Genomic DNA, 26247 nt, shown 5'->3' on the forward strand with positions numbered 1-26247 from the left:
TTGTAGAACATATTGGGGGACGTTTTTTAGGCAGAATTTCTAGGGTTTCAACAAGGAAAAGCAAGGAAAAGCTAGAGGAGAGAAGAAGGAAGGATAGAGCAAAATCGATCAACCGGTTTTATTGTTTTCTTTCTTTTGGAACTCTTTTATTCTTTTGATTTCATTTGTGCCTTAGCCATGGCTGGCTAAGGGCTTTTCTAGGGTTGATTAGGGTTGTACTTGAAACTTTTGTTATGATTTAGTTGGTTTTATTTTATATATTCTTGTTCTTCTTTATGATTTATTCTTTATTTTAATTGATTGTGAGGACTTAATCGAAATCACATGAAACCCTAGGATTTGGTATTTGCAATTGAGAAATTGAATATTAGGTCCAGACCATAAGGAATAGGGTATTTGATAGGCTAAGTACCGAGAGGTGACGGTTGTCTTATACGGGCTTTACCTAATAGTTTAGAGAATTGTGCCAAGTACCGAGAGGTGAAAGATAGTTTTCTAGATTTATTGGGACAGTAAGAACTTAATGACTTTAGATTAGGGTAGCCAAGTACCGAGAGGTGACGTTTATTCTAATTTAAAGATGGTATTAATATAGAGATATCCCTTTGTACCTACAACACCCAACTGTGCCTTCATAACTAAAAGAACAAATTTAATAAACCAATTAGTCATAACACTAGTGGATAGGAACCCTAAGAAACCCTACTTTCTCATACTTGTTATAAACCGAATTTAGCTTTAAGACTTTAGTTTAATTCAATTTAATCACAACCAAACCATCCTAAAAACAAACAAATTCCTTTTATTTTCTTTTACTAAATTAAATTGATTAGGTTAGACTTGAAATTCCGACTTGTCCCTGTGGAGACGATCCCTAAGTACTCTTCGATAAGGTTGTACACTTGCAACCAAATTGAGTGCAATTTAGGATTTATTACTTGTATTGCATAATTCACATCACAATTGAAGAAAAATTAGAAGTTTTAGTTTTAGTTTTTTTTTTTTTAATTTTAGAGAAAGGATGTCCAAAAAATCTTGTGCCATATTTATCTCATAATTTTGTTATAGAAAAATAATTAATAATTTTTTTTTTCAAACAACATAAAGTCAAAAAACTTCATGTATTAATTTATGAAAATCATAACATAAAATATTAGAAACTTACATACAATTTTATTTGTGAATTATACAGTGCATCAAGATTAAAGGAACATCATTCATTGTGCTAATTTCTTCATAGAAAGTAAATTTGTTGTAAAGGGTTCTATATAGAAATATTTTAAACTTCTCTAGAAATATATTCAGCAATTTTCTAGATTTTTCTATACTATTGATTGGTGCACCGCTATTTATGATTATTTGGTTATTCAAGTTAGGTCAAGGCTCTTTAGTAAAAAAGTTTTTTTTTTCTTTTTATATAAAATATATGATTGGTTGTACCTCTATCTATGATTATCAATTTTAATATAAAGGAACTTTAATTGAATTTAAAATGATACCGCATTTTTGAGCTATCTTGATAAATCGACAGCGCAATTGGTTGTTGAAGGGTTGCCTCATCTGATCCGATCTTTCCTTCAGCGAGTTGTGATGACCCACTTCACAAGGATTGTTATTTCCTCCCTTGAATGGAGACATCCATTTTCTCTGGAAATGGAGGGAGTGGATCCAGGATATTATTATTCTTCACAGAGTAAGCGTATCCTCTGCGGAGGTTTTACCTGCAGAGCTGTGCAGTGGTTTTGATCTGGTCCGTTCGTTTCGAATCGGACGGACCAGATCAGATCTTGCCCGAATTTAAAAAAACTCAAAATTTGATGAATTCTTAATCCAGCCCGTCCGATCCGAAACGAACGGACCAGATCAAAAACACCGCACAGCTGCGCAGGTAAATCCTCGGCAGAGGATAGCGTTTCACAGAGAGAGGGTCGCTAATTCCCCACTTCTCCTCTCTTCTAATTTTTCGCTGAAATTTTTTCTTTTTTTCCTCTTTCGATTTGAGATCGCCTCCTCTCTTGGAAAGAGATCTTCCCCTCTTCTCTCTTCCGATTGAGGATTTACTGATAATCCGAGATCGTCTCCCTTTTTGTGTTGTGAAAAACGTGGCCCAGCCTCTCCCCCTTGTTCCGATCGCTCCTCCTGCCGAGACTCATCCCCTTTGGCCAGAGGTATGGATGCTCCTTTTTGCAATTGTCGCAACGAAAGGTGCTGGAAGCTCCCATCGTCCCTGGAAATTAGAGATGTGAGATCTTGATCTTATTTCTCAACAGGTTCATTTCTCCAAACGGTTCACATGGTTAGAGATGCCATGTGGTGGTGCTATATGGACAGGGACTTGATTTTGTGTCAGCTAGAGAAGAACAACGAGAGTGTTGTAATTAGAAAGAACTCAAAAAATTAAAAATAATAGGTGTCCCCGACCTGCAGCATGATTCCCTAGTAGGAGTGTTCCACAGTGAATAAACCCACGGGTTGCATGCATACCAACTCGGCAACTTGAGGGAAGAAAGAGACTGAAACTGAACTAGTGAACAGAGATAGATAAAGAGAGAGTTTCAATTGAATTCCAGTCAAATGGCGTCTGGACTGTTTTCTTCCATCCAATCCCTCTCCACCAAGCTCCTTCAGGCCATTCGTGGCACCCCTTCCACTTCCGCCCAGCAGCAGGATCCGTCATCCCCTGTTACCGACCAACAGAAAAGTGTTAGAGAGGATTTGGAGAAGCTGAGTCGGATGCTTAGGAGGATCCAGGTCGTTCTACATGATGCTGAAGAGAGGGAGATTCATGATGAATCTGTTCAGCTGTGGCTGGCGGAGCTGAGAGGTGTGGGTTACCAAGCAGAGGATGTGCTGGATGAGTTCTACTACGAGGTGCTCAGATCCATCGTTGAGAGCGGAGATGCTGCCATTGAGGCCTACCAAAGGGATGGGGGTATGCTTTTTATTGTATCTTTTGGCACCTTGTGGGGATTTTATAAATGTATCTTTTGGCACATTAATGATCGCACGTACACAAGATACTCGATGAAATGTCCAATGTACGGAAACCCTATCAATATGTCCAGTTTGTGCTAACAAGTGTGTAAGTTGATTTGTGTTATACATTTATCTTAATGGCATACTGCCTAAGTGGCGGGATGATAAGATACAGCTGAAATGTCCCATTTTTTTAAATCCTCGTTGCCTAAAATGGTTATAGGTATGGGACTTTAACCCTTAAGCACTTCAGGAAAAACAACACCAAGAAAAAAAAATAGAAAATCTAAATAAATCCTTGGGTAACTCCTCCACTTCCCAAGGAATTTGTCAGGGACTACGATTTTTTTTTTAAACATAAATATGGGGATCACTAAGAGAAATTTTAATATATAACTCTACAGGAACTAAGCGAAAATTTGGTGAGATGTACACATTCTCCTCTATTGCTTCTAATACATTTACCATTACCAAGGGCTCGATTCCAGATGGTGTGGCTGAGAAGATCAAGAACATAACAGAAATGTTTCAAGAGATTTCAAATGCTCATAGGGATCTTCATTTGAAGGAGGAGGATGGAACCCGGCTGGTTATCGGTACACAAATCCGGCCACCAACCAGCTCTCATGTGGATGAAAGAGCTATTTTTGGTAGGGAAAAGGAGAAGGAGAATATCATTAGCGTCCTCAACCCTTTAAATGGTCCAGAATTTATGGTTCTTCCAATTATTGGGATGGGCGGGTTGGGCAAGAGCACACTAGCTCAGCTCGTTTACAATGACTCCAAGTTCTTGCAGTTGTTTGACAAGAGATGTTGGGCATATGTATCTGAAGATTTTGATCTAGTGCGGCTAACCACAGCTATTGTTGAGTCGGTGAGTAATGGCCCTTGTCAATTTTCTGAGCTAAGCAAACTCCAAGATATTCTCAGGGAAAAGATAAGAGGTCTTTCTTTCTTCCTCGTGCTAGATGATGTGTGGAATGAAAAAAGAAACCTGTGGGAATGCTTTCGAGTTGGTTTTTTAGGGGCTAAATTTGTAAGAATCTTGACAACGACTCGCAATACCTCGGTTGCTAAGATCATGCAGACAACAACACCTTTCCAATTGGGATCCTTACCTGAGGGAAATTGTTGGTTGCTGTTTAAGCATTTTGCTTTTTGCAATAGTGAGACAAGTGACAATGCAAATCTGCACGAGATTGGTCGTGGTATTGTAGAAAAATGCAATGGCTCACCTTTGGCCATAAAGGCACTTGGAGGCATTCTCCGTTATGAAATGGAGGAAGAGAAATGGAGAGAAATTTTAGAGACTGATATATCAGAAATAAATGAGACTGGAGAGGTTATGTTAGCATTAAGGTTAAGTTACCAGAAATTGCCGCAACATATAAGGCCATGTTTCCTTTATTTATCCATGTTTCCGAAAGGTACAATATTTGAAAAAGATAATGTGATTAGGCTCTGGATGGCACAAGGCTATATCAATGGCAATACAAGAAGTTTGAAAACATTGGAAGAGATCGGAAGTGAGTATTTGGATGAATTGCAAGGCAGATCACTTGTTGATCATTGGTACTTCTTGCTACATGATTTAGTGCATGATCTAGCAAGATCGATTTCTCATGAAGCATACCAACCTATTTTAGTAAATGACCAACAATGCAATGGTCTATGCAAAGTATACCATCTGTGCTTAACCGAATCAAATAAATTATCAGATTTTTTTTTAGAATCCAGCAACTATTGGTCTATCAGAACAGTTGTAAATGAATGCTCAATAGAGAACTTTAACTTTGCAGTCTTCTCTCAGATTGCTTGCGTGAGAGCTCTTCAGTCATGGTCTTCCTCATTACCAAATACTCTGCCCACACTGAAGCACTTGCGCTACCTTTCTCTTCGACATACTCAGATGGAAGTGCTTCCTGAAACTATATGTCTTCTTTACAACCTCCAAACTTTGGATCTGAGTTTCTTTCATCTTCGGGAGTTACCTGAAAACATCAAAAACCTTATTAACCTTCAGTTCTTCCAGCTGAGCAGTATCAATATCCATCATTTACCTGATTCTATCTTTCTGCTTCGTAACTTGCATACATTACTGTTAACTGATTGTACAAGACTCAAAAAGTTACCAAGGGGCATAGAGCAGGTAACTAGACTGTGCATTCTAGATTTACCTAAATTTCCTATTAACATGCCATCTGGGATTGGAAAATTACCAACTCTTAAACAGTTAAATGGGCATTTTGCTGTCAAGGGGCATGGCATGATTGGGGGGCTAGAAGAGCTTAAGGATTTGAATAAGCTTAGTGGGTTGTTGTGCATATCAGGGCTCAGAAACATCAGTGATGTGGAATACTCCAGGAATGCCAATCTTGTGTCAAAACCAAATTTACACAAGCTAATTTTAAACTTTCAAGAAGATCATAGGATTCTGGGTTGGAGAGATAAAGAACTCCATTTATCTCTCCGTTCAAATAAAAATGCAAGGATTGAAAATGATGAGAACATACAGGATGTTGTACTCCAGAGCCTGCAACCTCATGGTAACCTCACAGAGCTTGTAATATTAAATTACAGAGCACGAATTTTTCCTTCTTGGCTGCTTAATCCGTTACTTCCAAAACTGACAACTCTTACTATTAACTTCTGTACTGAGCCTAACTTCTTACCACCATTTGGTCAACTGCCATATCTCAGATTTCTCGAAATATCAGGTAGTACTGGTGTTAGAAATGTGGTAGATGAGCTTAGCACATATTCACTGTTGACAGAATATGGTTCTTCCAAGCAGCCCAAGGAACATAGTTACCAATCACTTGAAGTGCTCTCATTGAGGAACATGCTCAATTTGATGGAGTGGCAGGCACTTGATGGCGACTTCCCCCATCTTAAGAAGCTTGTCATAGAATGTTGCCCAAAATTATGGAAAATCGCAACAATTCCGCAGGAAGTTAGGGAACTTACTTTCGAACAATGCCCAAAATTGAAGCTCCTGACATGTCAATCGGTAATAAGAAATCTAAAGATCAACGAGTGTGGTTTTCGTGAAATCAAGTTCCAGTCAGTATCTGAGACCCTAAAAATCTCAAATTGTGTTGAGCTAATCTCGATTAATTGGAGCGACATGGGGTTAAATTATGTTAGAGAAGTTAGTTTTGAATACTGCCAAAAATTGGAAGTCATAACTATTCCAGTTGGAATCTTAAATCTGAATATACACGAGTGTGGCTTTCGTGAAATCATGTTTGGGTCACTATGTGATAACCTGAAAATATCAAACTGTGTAGATCTATTCTCAATTAATTGGTGTGATGGGAGCTTAAATTATGTTCAGGTAGTTACTTCTGAATGCTGCTCAAAATTGAAACTCCTGTTTCCTGTGAAAGATGTGTTACACTCCATGACCCAGAGGGCTGAAATTTATGACTGCCCCAGATTGAATTTGGGCAAAGGATATGTCTATCAGGTAAATGATCACATGTGATGTACATTTTATAATTTTTTCATGATTTTACATTCTTTGATTACGTTAATCTGTTTTACTCATTATTCTATGTTCTTTAATTACATGAATATATTTTTGTGCAACAGAGAGGTCCAACAATTGATGAAGAGTTGACGTTGTGCGGGAATGGTGATCAGATCCAGCTGTCAAGCATTTCCAAAATTCCACTTGTAGAAAATCCGTTTGCACTATTCTTAAAAAAAGAAGATTTCCTAGAATTGGAATCATTAACATGTGCACCATCAGTTGGGGTGACCTGTCAACATATAAGTGTGCCTTCGTTGGTGAGCGTGAATATTTGTAGATGTAGAAAGGTCATATCAGTGACAGGGCTGGATAACCTCAACAACCTCAAGATATTGTACATATCATACTGTTCAGAGTTATCCAATTGGAATGATAGAACACTGCCACTATCACTGGAGTTCCTTCAACTGAAATATTGTGACAAGCTAAGCTCCTTGCCATTTCTATCGGTTCAAAACCATTCAAGCACTCTCAAGGTTCTTGAGATAATCGGGTGCCCTAGGCTGGCCGTGTTAGAAGGTTTTCATGGCCTGATGAATCTGGAAACTGTGCAACTACGACAGTGTAGTAACCTAAGCATCTCTCCTGCTACTGAATGCCTCCAATTCAGGCCTCCTATTACCATTGATGATTGTCCTCTGATGAGAGACTGGTGTCAGAGAAACAACATCACTTACTACGAGAGGTCTAGGTACAACATTAAAAATAAATTAAATTAGATTATTTTAATAGCTAGAGACCCTTGACTATATATATTTATTTGTCTCTACTTGCTACGAGAGGTCTAGGTACAACATTAAAAATAAATTATATTAGATTATTTTAGAAGCTAGAGCCCTTGACTATATATATTTGTTAATATCAGACCCAACCGGTACCAACGTCTTGGGTAAATTTTCTGGAATTCCATGCTTAAGCCTTGATCAATTCATAAAGCATACAAAAATATACCCAAGTTTCTGAAGAAAAAAAAAAAAAAAAAGCAATATAGAATAGGAAAAACAGGTGATTTCCATTCCTAATAAAAAGCAATATAGAGTAGGACCAAAAAACTTTATTATACTGATATCCAGCATAAAATCCTCTAGAACAATCGTAGCTTACCTGCATGTCATGTCTAATTTTCAGGGGCAGTTGAATCCTATTGACAATCCCCAAGATGATAGAGAAGCAGAACAGGGAAGTGCTGGATGAATAACTAAGGATAATTAAATATGCTGGTAAGTCCCTGCTGAAGACTTTTTGAACTTTGGATAAATATTTTATTTTTTAATTTATGCAATAATTAGGGGTTTCAAGAACTGTAAACTAATTAATAAAAAAGCATAATATGAATTAGCAGTTATAAATGTTATTGGTCAGGCGGATTCTGCTTAACCTACACTTTAACTGTTTAATATAATTAATTACTTACAATCAAAGGTGATTCAGCTGACATCACCTTTCTAAGATAATCTTTGGTAGCAGGACTTAATGATAATTTGTATTGAAATTAGACGTAATAATTTGGCTAGCAAGGTACACCAACTAATAATCATTCTCAACTAGATCAGTACATGACATTTTTTTCTTTTATGCAGGGTCAAGCAATCTTTTGAAGCAATTGATCTGAGATTGTTTAGAACCATCTTGGTCTGTAATAATCATTCTATTGCCTAAACAGGTACATTGTGGAGCAGGTGTATTGCCTAAACAATGATAGTTCATCTGGTCAAGATTAATTTGAGGCAGTTTTAATGCCAGAATTCATATAGCCATTTCTATTTGGACAGTTGATCATAACAACTTTAGACCATATGCTCGATTGAATCTTGTCCTTTGATTTTCATACATATAGTGCATTTCATTTTTAAGATAGTATGATATGCATGTCTGGTAATAAAATTGTATACAAGTACAACTCATAGGAATTCTAAATACTTTTCTCATTTAATTAGTGTGACGGATGGAGAAGCTCTGATTAATGCGTCCTGTACCCATTTCGGCCATGCAAATCCCAACAAACTCCAAATGGGCAGGTCATGTATTAGGGGGAGCGAAGTGTATTCAATGGGCATCAGACCAGATTCGGTCTGATTCCTAGTCAGGGTCGTTAGATATGCATTATGATTCATGTTGGAAAATGAAAATTATTAATTTCCCAACTGTCCTGTGAATCTAAACTCGTGCGTGAATCTCGACACCAATCTAACAACCCAGACATGCAATAAACCGAATTTGTTCCAATGCCCACCGGACCTCTGTTTCCCCCCTTATCTCATACACTTTATACATTCGCTTTTATGAGCATATGATTTCAGTTTAAGTTTTGACTGCTTCAACACTTTCTTTTGGTGTATCATCATTGCTGTGTCTTCAAGTGCACAAGTCAAATATTGGCTTTTTAAGTTCTTATTTGAGTCGATGAGATAAGAAAGCTAGAAAAGGTTTTTTCCTTCTTGTTTTCAATTCATTCTGAGAGCATTTTCATGAGTCCTCAATTGTTGCTATTATGTAGTTTCACCATACCTGGATCAGTACAGTGCCTTTTTTTTTTTACCTTGAAGATGTATTAAATGTGGATTTATCTAATCTAAATATATGGCTTACTTGTATTCTCTTGAATGCCATATCAACAGAGTGAAACTTGGGTTCATAAGCGCCGATTTTTTTATTAATAAAAAATTAATAAAATATATCGGGAAAGGGTGGTGTTTCGACTAGAAATCGAAATATAGGTAAAACGGGACCATTTATTCTGTCCTACGGTACAAAAAATTTCATCCGGATTAATCACCGCTAATTCAAACCGTAACCCCGCTAAGCACAAAAAAAAAAGAAAAAAACCCAACCAGCATAATCGGTCCCGTCCCAGACATGAAAAAAAAAAAATAATCCGTCCCGTCCCAGATGACTAAAGGGTCTCCTTGACTATTTTACCGTAACCGCTTGATGAATCTTCAAAACTTGAACTATACGCTGTGTCATTTAAAAGCAACTTCTGAGTTTCACTAAATTTTCTAATCAATATAGAAGACTATTGCAGTTTAATTGAAGTATTTTAGTCATTTGACCAAAATAGTATAATCAACAAGTACCAGTGCCTTTGCACCAAAAGATTGATGCTTGTGCGAACACTGCCTTAGTAGCCCAAAGATGTCTCAGGACAGTGTCTGTCTAATTTAAGCCCGGATCCAAAATTGATGAATTTTGGGCCTAAGGGTCAATCTGTAATTAGATTATTGATGGGCCGGCACAAGCAAGCACCAAGACAAAAATGGGAAGAAATAAAATTGCAATAAAGCACCAGTATGGAGGACTTTTAAAGTTGATCAATTTTTTATTTCCTGTAATGACCATTTATGTTATTATATTGTGATAACTGTGTATGTTTATTTAGTTGAGTTTAATTTTTAAGTCATGTTTCTTCTTAAGTTATTCAATTTTGTATTCAACATTATTCATGCATTCAATTAACGTTGTAAACAATTGCAAAATGCATTTACCCATTACTAAATAAAAAATGTGTAAAATGCGACATAAAGTCATACAAAACTACAATTTTTTTAATAACACAGTTCACAAAATATATAACATCTACTTTGTATTTGTCTATTACCTTAAATAAAAGATAAAATGCAGACCAACGTTGCATTTCTGCTAGGTTTCAAGTATTTTTCATATACGTGATATACCTTATAAATTTTATTTTATTTTTAAATTATATACATAAAAATATCGGGAGGTAAATTGTTTAAAATATTGACTTGTTAAAGAAAATTATTTTTTTGATGGTTGGCATAAAATTTATGCTAACAAATATATTGATAAAAAAGTTTATATACAAGGCCCTAAAGTTACTCTTATTCAGCTAACTAATATTTACAAAATTACTAAAATGATCTCCCAATATTTACAAAGAACTCGTCCAAAGGATAATTTTCATAGCCGTATCATTTATAAGGCCATGTACTAAATTAAAGAAAATTATTGATGGGTCAAATAGTTATTAATTAGCAATAGAAGTATATTAACTTTGTATAAATTGGATATTATATTATGGAAAATGAAATTAGTTGTTGGGGTATATATATTTTTTTTTTCATAGATTGGTACATATTTTGTGATATATCTGTTTATATACACGTAAAATAATTAATACGTGAGCAGATATATATGTACCAGAAGTATACTGTTGACAGGCCATATATATATATATACCAAAACATATTACATAAATATTTAGATTCTTTTTAATATAAGTAAAAGTATATTGTAAAATTTCAAGAAAATTTCATGTGTGGCTGCTAGGGAATTTCTTATCCTCATACAGTGTGTGGGCGAAGGAAAATTTCTTATCCTTTTCCAGATTATTACCTAGGAAGGATTTTAATGTCTTGTCCATACATTTTCTTATCTTCAAGAGATTCATCATGCTTTTGTAAAACATTGTTTTTGTTGCTCTTGGTAATGGAAACGGTGATCATAGATATCACTTTAAAGTAGTAAAGAGTAACTTTTTGCATGAGTAGGGTTCAAATGCCTTATATGTCTTTCATATATCTCATTCGTGCGTCACATTCTTATTTCTGTTTTCAAAGTCCAAACAAACAATTTGTACCATTCAACATATCTTCATATAAAAATTACTAAATTTGGTCTCCAAGTGCATTTTCATATAAATATCATGTTGAACCGTTTGTATCAACTGTTTAGACTTTAAAAATAAAAATATTAATTAATTGTACAGACTGTTCTGCGCTTTACAAAGTATGGTACCCTTACTCGATCAATGACCATTATATATTTATATAGAAAATAGATGCAATATCCTGTAATTATATCATTTACATTGTACAATTGTATATATGTAAAGATTACTTATTATGGCGGAGCCCTCTGGATGAGCAGCTATATAAATTACTACATATCTATATGATATGGGTGGAGCCTTGGAGCTTGATTTCATCACATGGTTGGTCTGGCAACAGAACAAAAATAATAATAGCTGTTAAAATTACAAAAAAGCTGATAAAAATTATAGCTGTCAGCGACCTGCAACATAATTTCCTATGCGGAGTGTGCCACAGTGAATAAACCCACGGCTTGCATATCCACTCCGCAACTATACCTGTTTGGCCAAAGTCAACGCAGCGGTACCGCTATAATAGGTATCCATACTACGGAACCATTTAGCAAATTGAGTGAGTGGGGTGCCCCACTAGGCCACTACTGACAACCCACTTAAATCTTTTGATTCTTTTCGTAGCATTGTTTAATGCCATATTGCCATACTGCCACATGGGTTGGTGTGGCAAGAGATTAAAAATAATAGTCCATACAGATTAGTTTTGACCACTCATTCTAATTTATCTTCTGTGTTCTCTATCTATCAATTCTAGCGACATAGAAGAGACAGAAACTTAAGAGAGAGAGAGAGAGAGAGATCCAATACAATTCAAATTGAATTAATGGCGTCCGGATTGTTTTCTTCCATCCAATCCCTCTCCACCAAGCTCCTTGAGGTCATTCGTGCCACCACTTCCACTTTGCACCATCACGATCCACCATCCCCCGATCGAAATGAAAGCATAAGAGAGGATTTGGAGAAGCTGAATCGGATGCTTACAAGAATCCAGGCAGTTCAACAAGATGCTGAAGAGAGGGAGATTCACGACAGCTCTGTTCGTCTGTGGCTGGCGGAGCTGAGAGGTGTGGCCTACCAAACAGAGGACCTGCTCGATGATTTTCACTACGAGGTGCTCAGATCCATCGTTAAGAGTGGAGATGCTGCTATTGAGGCCTACCATAGAGACAGGGGTACGCTTTTAATTGTATCTTTTGGTACTTATTGCACACAAGATGTTCAATGAAATGTTCGGTGGCTATTTCATCGGTGTACGGGAACATAGCAAAATTTAGCACACTCCTTTTGTCTTACTAGCTCTACTGGCTCTCATATGTGTATGCTGACTCATGTGAGTTGAGTTATTTTTCATTTATCTTTACTGCCAAATGCCTACCGGTACTTGTTAGTATTTGATAAAAACTTAATATATTTAATAGTGAAAGAGACAGCACAAATTTAATTTTTATTATCAATATTCTCTTACTCTCTTACATTAAAAAAAGCTCGTTACATATTATATAGATTCGTATGAACTTTCTAAACACTATTAATATAATAATTAAGGGTAATTATAATTTCCCCCACCTATTCATCCCCCAACTAACCTTCTATTTTAACTATAACTATAACTACTATTTTTAACAACTTTTATTTCTTTTCTCTTTCTCCCTTTCTCTTCCACCTTCATTTTTCTCTTTCACCTCCATCTTTTTCTCCCACCTCCTTCTCCCACCTCCGCCTCCCACCTCCACTTCTCACCTCCCTCTCTCACCTTCGCCTCCCACACCTCACCTCACCTCCACCTCTACCTCCCTCTCCCACCTCCTTCACCTCCGTTTTTCCATCGATAAGCTCATCTCCCTCTCCCACCTCGAAATGGTAAATACAATAAGCTCCCTCCCTCTTACACTTTCGCCTCGGTTTTTTCCCTCTATGCCTGCTGCTCCCGCTCCAGTGAACGTTCTGCCAGAGATCATCCGTCACTCCATCCCAATTAAGCACGCCTCTGCCAGGAATGAATACTTCAACGTGTATGAATGAATACTTCAATGTGTATGGATGAATACTTCAATGTGTACGAATGAATACTAGAACACATCTCTACCGGGTCAGATCCGTCACTGTCAATTTATCAAAATAATTTTGTATATGTATATGCAATTAATCACTTTCATGTTTATGTTCCCCTTCCTCATGAAGTAGCAAGTTTTGCAAAGAACAAAACTTTATTAATTATGAATTAGGCCATTGCGTATTAAATAAATGACATAAAAACAAATTTTGAAAAAAAAATAGAGATATATGAATGAATACTTCAATGTGTATAAACGAATACTTAATATCTTAGGTATGAATACTTGCGTGACAAGATATTAATACTTGTACAATGGACAACTTGAAACTATGTCATCATGGATCTCATTTGAAAGATAAAATTGTGTAGAAAACGTTCGTGATTTTAGATTTATAAAATTCTTCACAGATCGTCAGAAATATTGGTTAAATTGAACGGAAAAAAAAACCCACCTCTAAAAACGTATAAAAGATGGATGAGTGATGTGTCCAGTTTTTATATTTGCACTTGCACGACGAGGATGAATACTTTCTTGATAAGGATGAATACTTGTACAACGGACAACTCAAAAGTATGTCATCATTGATCTCATTTGAAAGATAAAATTGTGTAAAAAATGTTGGTGGTTTTAGATTTGCAAAATTCCTCATAGATCGTCAGAAATATTGGTTAGATTGAACGAAGAAAAAAAAACTCACCTCTAAAAACGTGTAAAAGATGGATGAGTGATGTGTCCAGTTTTTATATTTGCACTTGCACGACGAGGATGAATATTTTCTCGATAAGGATGAATACTTGTACAACGGACAACTCGAAAGTATATCATCATGGATCTCATTTTAAAGATAAAATTATGACAAAAACATTTGTGGTTTTAGATTTGCAAAATTTCTCACCGATCGTCAGAAATATTGATTAAATTGAACGAAAAAAAAATCTCACCTCTAAAAACATGTCCAGTTTTTTTTTTAAATACTTAATATATTAGGTATGAATATTTGATGTGTTATAGATGAATACTTGATGCATTATAGATGAATACTTGCGCGTGCCAGTTGTAAAATCTTTTAAATATTATGTGGTCCCAAATAGTAAGTAGTCCTCCTAAGTAGTTAGTAGTTATTAAAGTAGTTAATGACTAGGGGATGAAATGGGAGATTGTTACAGGGGGATAGCTAGATGCTCCCAATAATTAAATGACATTTAATCATCTCATAAACCTCCACTATTTTCTAGATATGTTTCGTCCTCTTCCAAGACAACCTAGAATACAACATGACTTCTAGATAATTCCAATATTAAGTAATAAATTCATGATAATTCTAGACAGTTCCAACATCCCTCCTTTGCTGTAGACCCGGTTCCAACATCCCTCCTTTCATTTGACTAATAATTAAGTTTACTATTTTTAACATCCCTCCTTAAACTTAATTATCTTCCTTCTCACATTCTGAGCATCTTCCATTGTTGCTTGCTATTTCTCACCATTAATGGCTTGTTCGAATGTAGTAACCTCCACATCCGCCAAACACTAAGTGTAATTCATTTGTCGCCTCATAAAGATTTCTCAAGCTTCAATTATTTTTTGTGTTCTCTCCTCATCTTCGTTGTTAAATAATGGCGAAGAAGTTTTAGCTTGCGTTGATGCTGTTGTTGTGTTTGTTGATGTAGGAATTGTTGTTGATGTCGCTTTTTTCATCTTTTCATAAGACATGTCCTCCATGGAATTTCAATTCCACATGCCTTCTTCATTAACCTGCACATCAAAACTCACATGTACCGTTTTAGTAATGGTCATAGAGATTATATGCCTTGGACTTATCATCATAGTTGATAAACTCATTGATGGGCATCAATTTTGCTAATTATGTCAAACCACCAAAATTAAGATGTCCAAATTGTAAGTGTCATAACCAACTTTCATCTTTATCTATACATGCCTCTAAACACTTTGCTTGAACATTCATCAAATTCATCTTAAACATGATGTTTTTTATCATTTCTACTTGTGCTAGCAACTAATTATTTTGGTCCCTCAAATAAATAACATTTTCTTTCATGTAAACCAAATAACCCAATTCCATCAATTGTCCCAAACTCAAAATATTGGTTTTCATTTTCGGAACATAATAAAGACTTGAAATAAACTTTTGAGTCACGTCCTTCAAATGAACTAAAATATTACATTGGCCTTCTACACATACCTTAGAGGCATCTCCAAATGAGACATAACCATTTGCTATCTCCCCAATGTTATTAAATATATGCTTGTACTCACAGATGTGGTTGCTTGCACCCATATCGAGATACCAGACGTTGTCATTGTCGGGATTATTCTCTTTATTTGCTAATAGCACGGCACCATTATTATCAATTTCTTCATTGGTACCAAAATTTTCATTTCCTTCCACATTTTCTTCATTGTGATAGCATTATGATGCATAATGACCATACTTGTTACAATTGTAACATTGAATATGAGACATACTTGATCGACCGCCTCTGCCATGACTGCAACCTCCACCACGTTGGTTGTTGTACTACCTTTCTTCTTTTTCTTCATTTTCATCTTGACCACGACTGCAGCCTCTATCGCGACACCATGACTTCCTTCACTGCTGCCCGGTTTTTCTTCTTTAATTGTTGCTTTGGGTTGAAGTACTTCCTCCAACACTTCTTGCTTATTTTTCTTTTTTCTTTGTTCATGAGCTTCTAAGGAACTTGAAAGCTCATATATGTTAACTCTTCTAAGTTTTTTTACTCTACTATTGCACACACCACATTGTCAAAATCTTTGATTAAGGATCAACGTATTTTCTCCACTACTCAATCATCGGTTAGAGTCTAACCATTTCTCTTCAATTGATTGACCATGGTTTGTACCCTAGTGATGTAGTTGGATACACTTTCTGTCTCCTTCATTTTCTTCACTTCAAGCTCATCGCGAAGTGTTTGTAGGCACACTTGTTTGACTTGCTTAGCACCTTTGTATGCCTTCTCGAGTATCTCCCATGCCTTCTTTGATCATGTTGCACCTGCATCTTCTCAACACAAGATTCATCAACTGCTAGCAAAATGAGTTAAAGTGTGGTTTTATCCATAGTAGGAAATATCGGCCGATACCGATACGTATTGGTATCGGCCGTGATCGATCCGATACTGGTCCGATACTCGCGATAGTGTGTTAAGCTCCAATCTATGGTATTGGCCGATACTGGTCCGATACGTATCAGTATCGGCCGTGACCGATCCCGATATCGATACCGATATTTCCTACTATGGTTTTATCTCTCATAGAGATTTATTTTAGCGCCTTCAATTGATTTTCCGTCTAATTTGTCGTTGTAGTCGGCTCTTCATAGCCAACTTTGACTACTCCCCACGCATCTTGTGCACCGAGCAAGACCTTCATTTGTATACTCCAATTATCATAGTTGTTCTTTGTAAGACGCGACAACGGAACTTGTCCCAACGATGTCACCATGGAGCTTGCCATAACTCTGATACCAATTTGTTAGTATTTAATAAGAACTTAATATTTAATAGTTGAAGAGAGAGCACAAATATTTCTATTACAAATATTCTCTTACTCTCTTACATTTTAAAAACTTCTTACATATTATATAGACCCAAACTTTCTACACACTCTACTATCACTAAATGACATTTAATCATATCCTATATTTCCTAGATACGTTTTTCATCTTTCAAGACAACCTAGAAAACTACAACATGACTTCTAGATAGTTTCAATATTAAGTAATACATTCATGACAATTCCAGAGAGTTCCAACATTAACTATTGCATCTGACTAATAATTAAGCTTACTATTTCCAACATTATTACATAAACATGAGATGTTGCATTTTTTTAATCCTCATTGCCTAAAAATGGGTTATAGATATGACACTTTAACCCTATGCAATCAATCCAAAACAACGTGAAGAAAAAAATTAGATAACGTAAAAAATCCTTGGGGTAACCCTTGTGTTAATTTTTCTTCACTTCTCAAGGAATTTGGGGGAGATTAATAAGACATTTATTTACTCTTTTTTTGTGTGATAAAGATGGGGATCACTAAATGAAATGATCTAATATTCCACAGGGACTAAGAGAAAATTTGCTGAGATGTACCCATCATCCTCCTTTGCTTCTTATTCATTTACCATTACTAAGGCCTCGATTCCCGATGACATGGCCAAGAAGATCAAGAGTATAATAGAGAGGTTTGAAGATATATCAAATGCTCGTAGGGATCTTCATTTAAGAGAGGAGGATGGGGCCCGACTGGTTATTGGTCCACAAATCCCACCACATACCAGCTCCCATGTGGACGAGAGGGCTATTTTTGGTAGGGAGGAAGAGAAAGAGAAGATCATTAGCCTCCTCAACCCTTCAGATGGTCCAGATTTTATGGTTCTTCCCATTGTTGGAATGGGTGGGTTCGGCAAGACCACACTTGCCCAGCTTGTTTACAATAGCTCTAGGATTTGTCGGTTATTTAACAAGAGATGTTGGGTGTCTGTATCTGAAGATTTTGATCTAGTGCGACTAACCAAAGCTATTGTTGAGTCGGTGAGTAATAGCCCTTGTGAGTTTTCTCAGCTAAGCATACTCCAAGATGTACTCAAGGAAAAGATAAGAGGTCTTGGCTTGTTTCTCGTTCTAGACGATGTGTGGAATGAAAAAAGGGACTTGTGGGAGTGCTTTCGAGTTGGTTTTTTTGGTGCAAAATTTGTAAGAATATTGACAACAACTCGCAATACCTCGGTTGCTAAGATCATGCAGACAATGTCACATTTTCAATTGGGATCCTTACATGAGGAAAATTGTTGGTTGTTGTTTAAGCATTGTGCTTTTGGCAATAGGGAGGCAAGTGATAATGCAAATCTGCATGAGATTGGTCGTGGTATTGTCAAAAAGTGCAAAGGCGCACCGTTGGCCATAAAGGCACTTGGAGGCATTCTCCATTATGAAATGGATGAAGAGAAATGGAGGGAAATTTTGGAGAGTGATATATCAGAAATTGATGAGACTGGAGAGATTATGCCAGCATTACGGTCAAGTTACCAGAAATTGCCGAGATATATTAAGCCATGTTTCCTTTATTTATCCATGTTTCCGAAAGGTAAACGATTTGAAAAGGACATGGTTGTTAGGCTCTGGATGGCACAAGGCTATATTAATGAAAATACAAGAAATTTGAAAACATTGGAAGAGATTGGAAGTGAGTACTTTGATGAATTGCAAGGCAGATCACTTGTTGATTGTGCGCCTTCCACTAAATACTTGTTGCATGATTTAATACATGATCTAGCCAGATCCATTTCTCAAGAAGCATACCGACCTGTTTTGGAAAATGACCAACAATGCAATGGTGCACGCAAAGTATACCATCTATACTTAACTGAACAAGATAAATTTTTGGGTTCTTTTTTAGCACCCAACAACTACTGCTCTATCAGAACATTTGTAAATACATGTCCAACAAGGAACTTTTGCTTTGATAACTTCTCTGGGATTGGTAGTGTGAGAGCTATTCAGTTGAGTTATTTCTTTTTGCCAACTACACTCGGCATGTTAAAGCACTTGCGGTACCTTTCTATTGAAAATAGTCATATGGAAACACTTCCTGAAATTTTATGTCTTCTTTACAACCTCCAATCTTTGGATGTGCTTAGCTTTTACCTTCAGGAGTTACCTGAAAACATCAAAAACCTTATTAACCTTTGGTACATTCAGCTGTGCAGTGGCAAAATCCAGCAGTTACCTGAATCTGTCTTCTTGCTTCGTAACCTGCGTACATTATCGTTAAGGTATTGTACAGAACTCAAAGAGTTACCAAAGGGCATAGAGCAATTAACTAGGCTGCGCATTCTAGATTTACCTGTACAATTCAACTTGCCATCTGGGATTGGAAAATTGACAAGTCTTAAACAGTTAAGTGGGCATTTTAGTGTCATGGATCATAACATGATTGGGGGGCTAGGAGAGCTTAAGAATATGAATAAGCTTAGTGGGTTGTTGTGCTTAAAAGGGCACAGAAATATCAGTGATGTGGAATACTCCAGGAATACCAATCTTGCATCAAAGACAAATTTACACAAGTTAATTTTAAATTTTCAGGAAAATTGTAGTATGATGAATTGTAGTGATAAACTCCATCTCCATTTGACTGTCAATTCAAGGAAAAATGCAAAGAATGAGAATGATGAAAAGATGCAGGAGGTTGTACTCCAAAGCCTCCAACCTCATGGTAACCTCACAGAACTTGCAATATTAAATTATGGAGGACGAATTGGTCCTTCTTGGTTGCGTAATCCATTACTTCCGAAACTTACAACTCTTATTCTTAACTTTTGTACTGAGCTTAACTTCTTTCCATCATTTGGTCAACTGCCATATCTCAGATTTCTCTATATATCAGGTAATACTGGTGTTAGAAATATGGGAAATGAACTCAACACATATTCACTGTTGGCAAAATATGGTTCTCCCAGGCAACCTACGGAACTTAATTACCCATCACTTGAACTGCTCTCATTGAGGAACATGCACAATTTGGTGGAGTGGCAGGCGCATGATGGTGACTTCCCCTCCCTTAAGAAGCTTGTTATAAATAATTGCCCAAAATTATGGAAAATCACAACAATTCCACAAGAAGTTAGAGTGATGCTGATTAGAGAATGCGGTTGTCATAAACTTCAATTCTCATCAGAATCCAACATTGAAAATGTTTTGATCTCTAACTGTCCAGATCTTGTCTCAGTGCATTCCATGGGTAATGACTTACCTTCTCTTAAGAGTGTTGTACTCCATTCCTGTCGTAAATTATGGATATTCCCTACCATTCCTGAAGAACTTAAGATGCTTGACATTCAGAATTGTGGCTTTCGTGAAATAATGTTACCGTCAAAATCTGAGAACCTAATAATTTCAAACTGCTTAGAACTATTCTCGATTAATTGGAGGGATAATGACCTATATTCTATTGTGGAAGTTACCTTTGAATACTGCCCAAAATTGAAACTCCTAACATTCCCTGCAGGAATCATAAAACTCAAGATACACAAATGTGGCTTTCGTGAAATCACGACATTAATATGTGAGAATCTGAACATCTCAAACTGTCTAGAGCTAATCTCGATTAATTGGAAGTACAAGGGCTTATCTGTTAGGGAAGTTTCTTTCGAATACTGTCCAAAATTGAGACTCCTAACATGTCCATCGGTAATAAGAAAACTAAAGATACACGAGTGTGGCTTTCGTGAAATCATGTTCCAGTCAGTATCTGGGTACCTATCAATCTCGAATTGCATAGAGCTAATCTCTATTAATTGCATGGACAGAGGCTTAAATTCTATTAGAGAAGTTAGTTTTAAATACTGCCCAAAATTGGAACTGCAATTTCCTGTCAAGGATGTGCTACACTTCCTGACCCAGAGGGCTGAAATTTATGATTGTCCTAGAATGGATTTGGGGGAAAGATATGTCTATCAGGTGATGAGCATTTTATAATGTTTACATTAATCTACATTATTTTTTTACTCATTAATGTTTTTTTTTTAATTACACTAATCTATTTTTCTCCAACAACAGAGAGATACAGAGATTAAAGCGTTGAATTTGTTTGGGAATAATGAGATCCGTCTGTCACATGCATCAGTCAATTCTATAATACCACTTCTTGAAAAGCCCTTTACACTATTCTTAACAAAGGAAGATTTTCTAGGAGTGGAATTATTAACATGGGCACCATCAGTTCAGGTGAGCTGCCAATCTATAATGTTAAATCTGGCTTCGTTGGTGATACTGGAGATCTATAGATGTAGAAAGGTCATATCAGTTGCAGGGTTGGATAACCTCAGCAACCTCAAATGTGTGAACATATTTTACTGTCCGGAGTTATGCGATTGGAATGATCAAACACTACCACTATCACTGGAGTCCCTTCGACTGGGTTCTTGTGACAAGCTGAGCTCCTTTCCGTTGCTATGGGTTCAAAACCATTCGAAGTACATTCTCAATGAGCTTTTGATAATAAAGTGCCCAAGGCTTGCTGTGTTGGAAGGTTTTCATAGCCTGATGAAACTGAAAACTGTGAAACTACTGCACTGTAGGAACATAAGCATCTCTCCTGCAAATGAAAGCCTCCAATTCAGGCCTCTAGTTACCAAAATTAGTGGTTGTCCTCTGATGAGAGAATGGTGCCAGAGAAACAGCATCACTTACCGCGACGGCTAGGTACAACATTAAAAATAAATTATTTTTTAGATAATTTAATTAGAAGCTAGAGACCCTTGACTATATATATCTATTAATATTAGATCCAACCAGTACCAACATCTTGGGTAAATTTTATGGAATTCCATGCTTAAGCCTTGATTGATTCATAAGCATAAAAAAATATAACTAAGTTTAGTAGAAGACAAAAAAAGAAATGAAATATATGAAAAAGAGGTGATTTCCAGTGGTATAATATATTTGGTTGTTACAGGACCAAACAGATTTATTATACTGATATCCAGTATAAAATGCTCTAGAACAATCCTAGCTTACCTGACTGTCATGTCTAATTTTCATTGGCAGTTGAATCTTATTGACAACCCCCAAGATGAAGAGAAGATGAAGATGGAAGTGCTGAAGAGGAAATTATAGATCATTTTATATTATAGTCCTTTTTTGTTATTGGAAAATACAAAACCACACCACTAGCAGTTGTAATCTCCGAAGAAGCATGAGTCTAGCTTAGGCCTGCTAATGAGCTGGGTCTCTCTCTCTCAGAAAAATTACAATTACAATAATATATACAATCAAGAAGCAAGTAGACAATCAGCATGAGAATATACCAGTTCAGTAGTCTCAACTTCACATATTCAGTGATATTCCGGACATACAAATGACATTCAATGCTTGTAGCAGTGGTACCATGTGTTCTTTTATTAACACCTGATCTGTGTAATTCATATTTTTCAACTTTGTTCATGGTAATGCAGTTTAGCTACGTCACTAGAAGAAGACTAATTGATGCTATTCTCTTCTGAGGTGAGGCGAGTGATGGCTTAAAGGCAAAAAAATGAAAGAAGAGGGATCCAAGTGAAAAAATTTCTGTTGAGTACTGTTTCAAGATTTTTCTAAAAGAGGAGTCTTGAAAAAGAGTGGTACAAGATGGCCTCTGAATGGGACGGGCCTCCTCTGATCGAGTATAGTGAAAATTTCAGACCTCCACAGCCAATGTTATCATTGAGGGATGCAGTACCAATTCTGTCAGACATTGGTCCGCAGGTGACAATAAATTTTGACAGTCATAGAGATGCAATTCGCTGGGATCTGACAGAATCGGGCATTTATTCATCAAGGTCCCTCTATAGGATCCTCAGAGATGGGGCTTTCAGCTATGTTTGGAAGGCGAAAGCTCCACCAACCGTAAGGATTTTTGGATCCTTGGCAATACAAAATAAAATTCTCACAAGAGAGGTGCTGCAAATTAGGAACATTCCATGTCAGCTCAACTGCCCGATGTGTAATTCAGGAAATCCTGAGACAATTTGCCACCTACTGTTTAACTGTGCCTACGCAAGGGAGGTTTGGGGATTTGTTCAGAATACGGCCATGAAGCTCATTCTGACAAGGCAATTGGACCTTTGTTTCTCAATAGAGGAAGTCTGGGAAAAGTCTTGGCTGGAGGCTAGAGGTCGGGTAGGGATGGCCAAGGCTGAATGGCTTAACCGCTTTCTCTGTGTCTGTTGGTGGTTGTGGCGCCAAAGGAATGAAGTGGTGTTTAAAGGGAAGCATAGAAGTGCTGTAATCTTGGGTCAGAAGATTTTGCAGGAGGATGCATGTGGTTTAATTTCTGTTAATTAGAGGGACCCCGTTGTAATTTTACTTTTATATTACTGTACCCTTTGGCAGCAACTGCCAATGCTTTCAAAAAAAAGATGGCCTCTGAAATAAAATTGATAACCTTTGCACGGCTCAGAAAGAGGTACCATGTTTTCCAAATTAAAAATGTGAATTAATTCTTTCCTATCTCTTGAGTGAGAATGTGAAAAAAGAAAAAGTACGGTGAGCATTTCAGAAAAGTTGGAAAAAAAATGGGGTCCTCGGGATATTTTTGTTAGGGTAAAATTTTCTATTCCATTAAAGGCGCAAGTTTTTTATTTGTTTTGATGTTTGTATTTGTTAGGTTAATTTCCTTGGTGATGAGGTGGATGCGTTGAGTTTTGAATCATTACTCTATTTAAAACTAGAGTTGCTCTATTCTCTCTTGGAATTGAGTTGTCAGCTTACAACCTGGTTGCATAACTGCATTTGAAGACTTGGAATTGATTCTGTTTTTTGCTTTTTTTAGTTAACTTGGAATTGAAAGATCCAATCAGTGAATCATTTAGTGGTGAGTTGCTCTCTCTTCTCTCTTAGAACTAAGCCTCTTTTTTCAAGTTTATTTCTAAGGTTTCTCTTTTTGTACCAATTTACCAAATACATTTGATAATCTCGTAGATTGGCGTATGTAATTGTAAGAGAGTGTGCATGAGAGTGTTAATGGCTTGATTATCACCTTGTATTGTAAGACTCCTTCATATAGTGATTTTGTGCCGGGCTCATGTGGTTTTCTCCCGTAAGGATTTCCACGTAAAATCTTGTGTCTCTCTTTTAATTTACTGTGCTTGATTGCTTGTTGTATTAGGTCATTATGTATCTTTCATATTTCTTCATTTATTCAGATATTGGAGAATGACCGCAAGGTGTTCGACGAAATAACTCCTTGAACACTTCTGCGACGTCCATCCCCAATAGGCATGCTATTGAGTACCAGATCTGTTGCTAGAATTGTATCGGATCTAAAGATGTATAAGCCGTTCAAGACAACTTGATGATTTGCGGGCATATTATTAGAAGATATATTTTTTGCTTCTTGTTCAAAGACATTTGATGATTTGCGGGCATATGGTTTTTTTTTTTTGTTCTTTGTTTTTTAAGGTTGGTGGGTGATCTCCCACCAACAATTTCATATATAAAAAGAGTATTTACAATTTTTTTTTGTTTTTTGTTCTTTATTTATGGTTTCCCCAAGATTAAAATAGTTAAAAGAAATAAACCAAACCAAATTATAAAGTGGTTTTGAACCTGCGATTCTCCTACTTGTTGCCCAACTCGCCGTCGATCATCATCTCCGTCCAATTCTCTTGTTAGGTATCTACTCTCTCTACTGAATCATGTTGCATAAATCCTAATTTAAATTTTCTTTTATGGCCATGAGATAATGAATTGTCTTCTAACAAAAACATACCAAACTAACACTAAAGGATATATATATATATATATATTTTTTTTTACTACAAAGTAAACGGATTAATTAGTTAGAAGTTACAACCCAAAAAATTAAGTACACACCATCTACACAACAAACACAGAGGCAAAGAATTAATGAATTGTCAATCGACCGATGGAAGTGTTGTTTCAATTGCATTAAATTAAATATCATTCTTATGCATCAATTGCAGCATATATAACATATACATATATACTACCTTACTTGGGACTTGGCTAATATGCTATGGGTAGCTAAGAGGCCTCCCGTGCTACGGCTCAATATTCGACTTTTCAAAATCCTAACGGTCGATCCAAACTGTTCATCTTGTTCTCCATATTAATATCTGTTTGGAGACCAAATTTTACATTTTTTGGAAATTTTTTACTATTTTTTTAGATTTATTGAATATCGCTGTTTTTTATGGTCCAGATTTGTCTGAAAAACAGCGATTTTCAATAAATCTAAAAAAATAGTAAAAAATTTCCAAAATATATAAAATTTGGTCTCCAAGCACATATTAATATGGAGAACAAAATGAACGGTTCGGATCGACCGTTAGAATTTTGAAAAGTCGAATATTGAGCCGTAGCACGGGAGGCCTCTTAGATACCCATAGCACCGTAGCCAAGTCCCCTTACTTGATTCTCTTGAATGCATCTATTTCTTTGCAGTTGGTCCTTTATTAATCTGATATGCCTATCAGCTTGCAAGTAGCAAGAGGCTATCACCAATTCAAAATTGAATATTATAAAAACCAAAGAAATTGGCATCGGGGAGTTCATTACCGATCCCACGTTCTCCGTCGGGGGCCATATTTGGCCAACAAAGACACCTACATCTCTCTAGGTCTACAACTCCAAACCACTTCTATAAGTGTCACAGCATATCATGAACTGGCATGGGTATACTAAATTAAAACTGTAGGCCGTCGAAACAATCTTGGGTAAGATCAACCGATACATTTCAATTGAAACTAGGCTGGGTTTTCAATAGTTTCATGAAAAAGGTCTGATTTAGAGTTGTATTATGTCATATATAGATGATTATTTCATAGTTGTTTGTTCTATTATAATAAATGATGAGCCATATATGTGCAATGCTTAAAAATTGTTCCATTGAAGTTTGTCACTTTAATTTGGGTGAGGATCTTGGTGCATTGCTAGAAATGGAGGAGGAGACTGACTTTTAAAGTGGAAGGGGATAATATCTCTGCTCGTAGATTAATACTTGCTAGCCGTTCACCGGTATTCAAAGCATACAAGGAAAAATCGGTTGTTTCAGACTGGAATTGGCCGATCCAGAAAGGAATCTGGCGGTACTAATTTGATTTCTAGCCGAGTTACACGCTATCCGATATTTTTATCAAATTTCGGCCGAAACAGACTGATTTCAGTCAAATTATGGCCGAAACTGTCAGATTCAAGTCAAATTTCAGCTGAAATGGTCAATTCCAGTCAAATTTTGGACGAAACGACTGCTTTCTGGAACCACCCGTTCCAGCTCCCAATATATCTCTAATAATTGTGACATGCAGGGGTTGAAGTTGAACCCAAGTCATTGGAGTGACAACAAAGAGCTTTACCACGCTTACCTTTATAATTAGAAAATGTAACAATAATATATTTAGATTACTCTTGGGTTTTGGGATTAACCCCACATTGGGACCATTTGGATTTTTTTAAATTACTTTTCCATGATATATATTTTTTTAAAATCAGATCGAAAACTCAGATTTAAT

The 26247-nt window shown here is 36.4% G+C and overlaps 2 protein-coding genes across 3 annotated transcripts; both read left to right on the forward strand.

Moving 5' to 3' along the window:
- Positions 1-2519: 2519 nt before the first annotated feature.
- Positions 2520-24261, forward strand: LOC144554729 (putative disease resistance RPP13-like protein 1). Of its 2 annotated transcripts, XR_013511719.1 has the most exons (5): positions 11850-12310; positions 17301-20695; positions 20795-21439; positions 21785-23827; positions 23920-24261. XR_013511719.1 is itself a non-coding variant. In XM_078303051.1 (4 exons), the coding sequence occupies exons 1-3, from the start codon at positions 2575-2577 to the stop codon at positions 21437-21439; spliced, it is 4398 nt and encodes a 1465-aa protein (XP_078159177.1). In that variant the 5' UTR covers positions 2520-2574; the 3' UTR covers positions 21785-23883. The 2 variants fall into 2 exon arrangements, 1 of the variants encoding a protein (XP_078159177.1); XM_078303051.1 differs by lacking the exons at positions 11850-12310; positions 23920-24261 and adding an exon at positions 2520-2932 and having other exon boundaries at positions 21785-23883.
- On the forward strand, positions 3404-7045 carry LOC144554371 (putative disease resistance protein RGA3). Its single transcript, XM_078302694.1, has 3 exons — positions 3404-6445; positions 6571-6987; positions 7031-7045. The coding sequence occupies exons 1-3, from the start codon at positions 3404-3406 to the stop codon at positions 7043-7045; spliced, it is 3474 nt and encodes a 1157-aa protein (XP_078158820.1).
- Positions 24262-26247: the final 1986 nt, after the last annotated feature.

This window comes from Carex rostrata, chromosome 5, assembly GCF_964058835.1.
Source record: "Carex rostrata chromosome 5, lpCarRost1.2, whole genome shotgun sequence".
Taxonomy (NCBI): Eukaryota; Viridiplantae; Streptophyta; class Magnoliopsida; order Poales; family Cyperaceae; genus Carex; species Carex rostrata.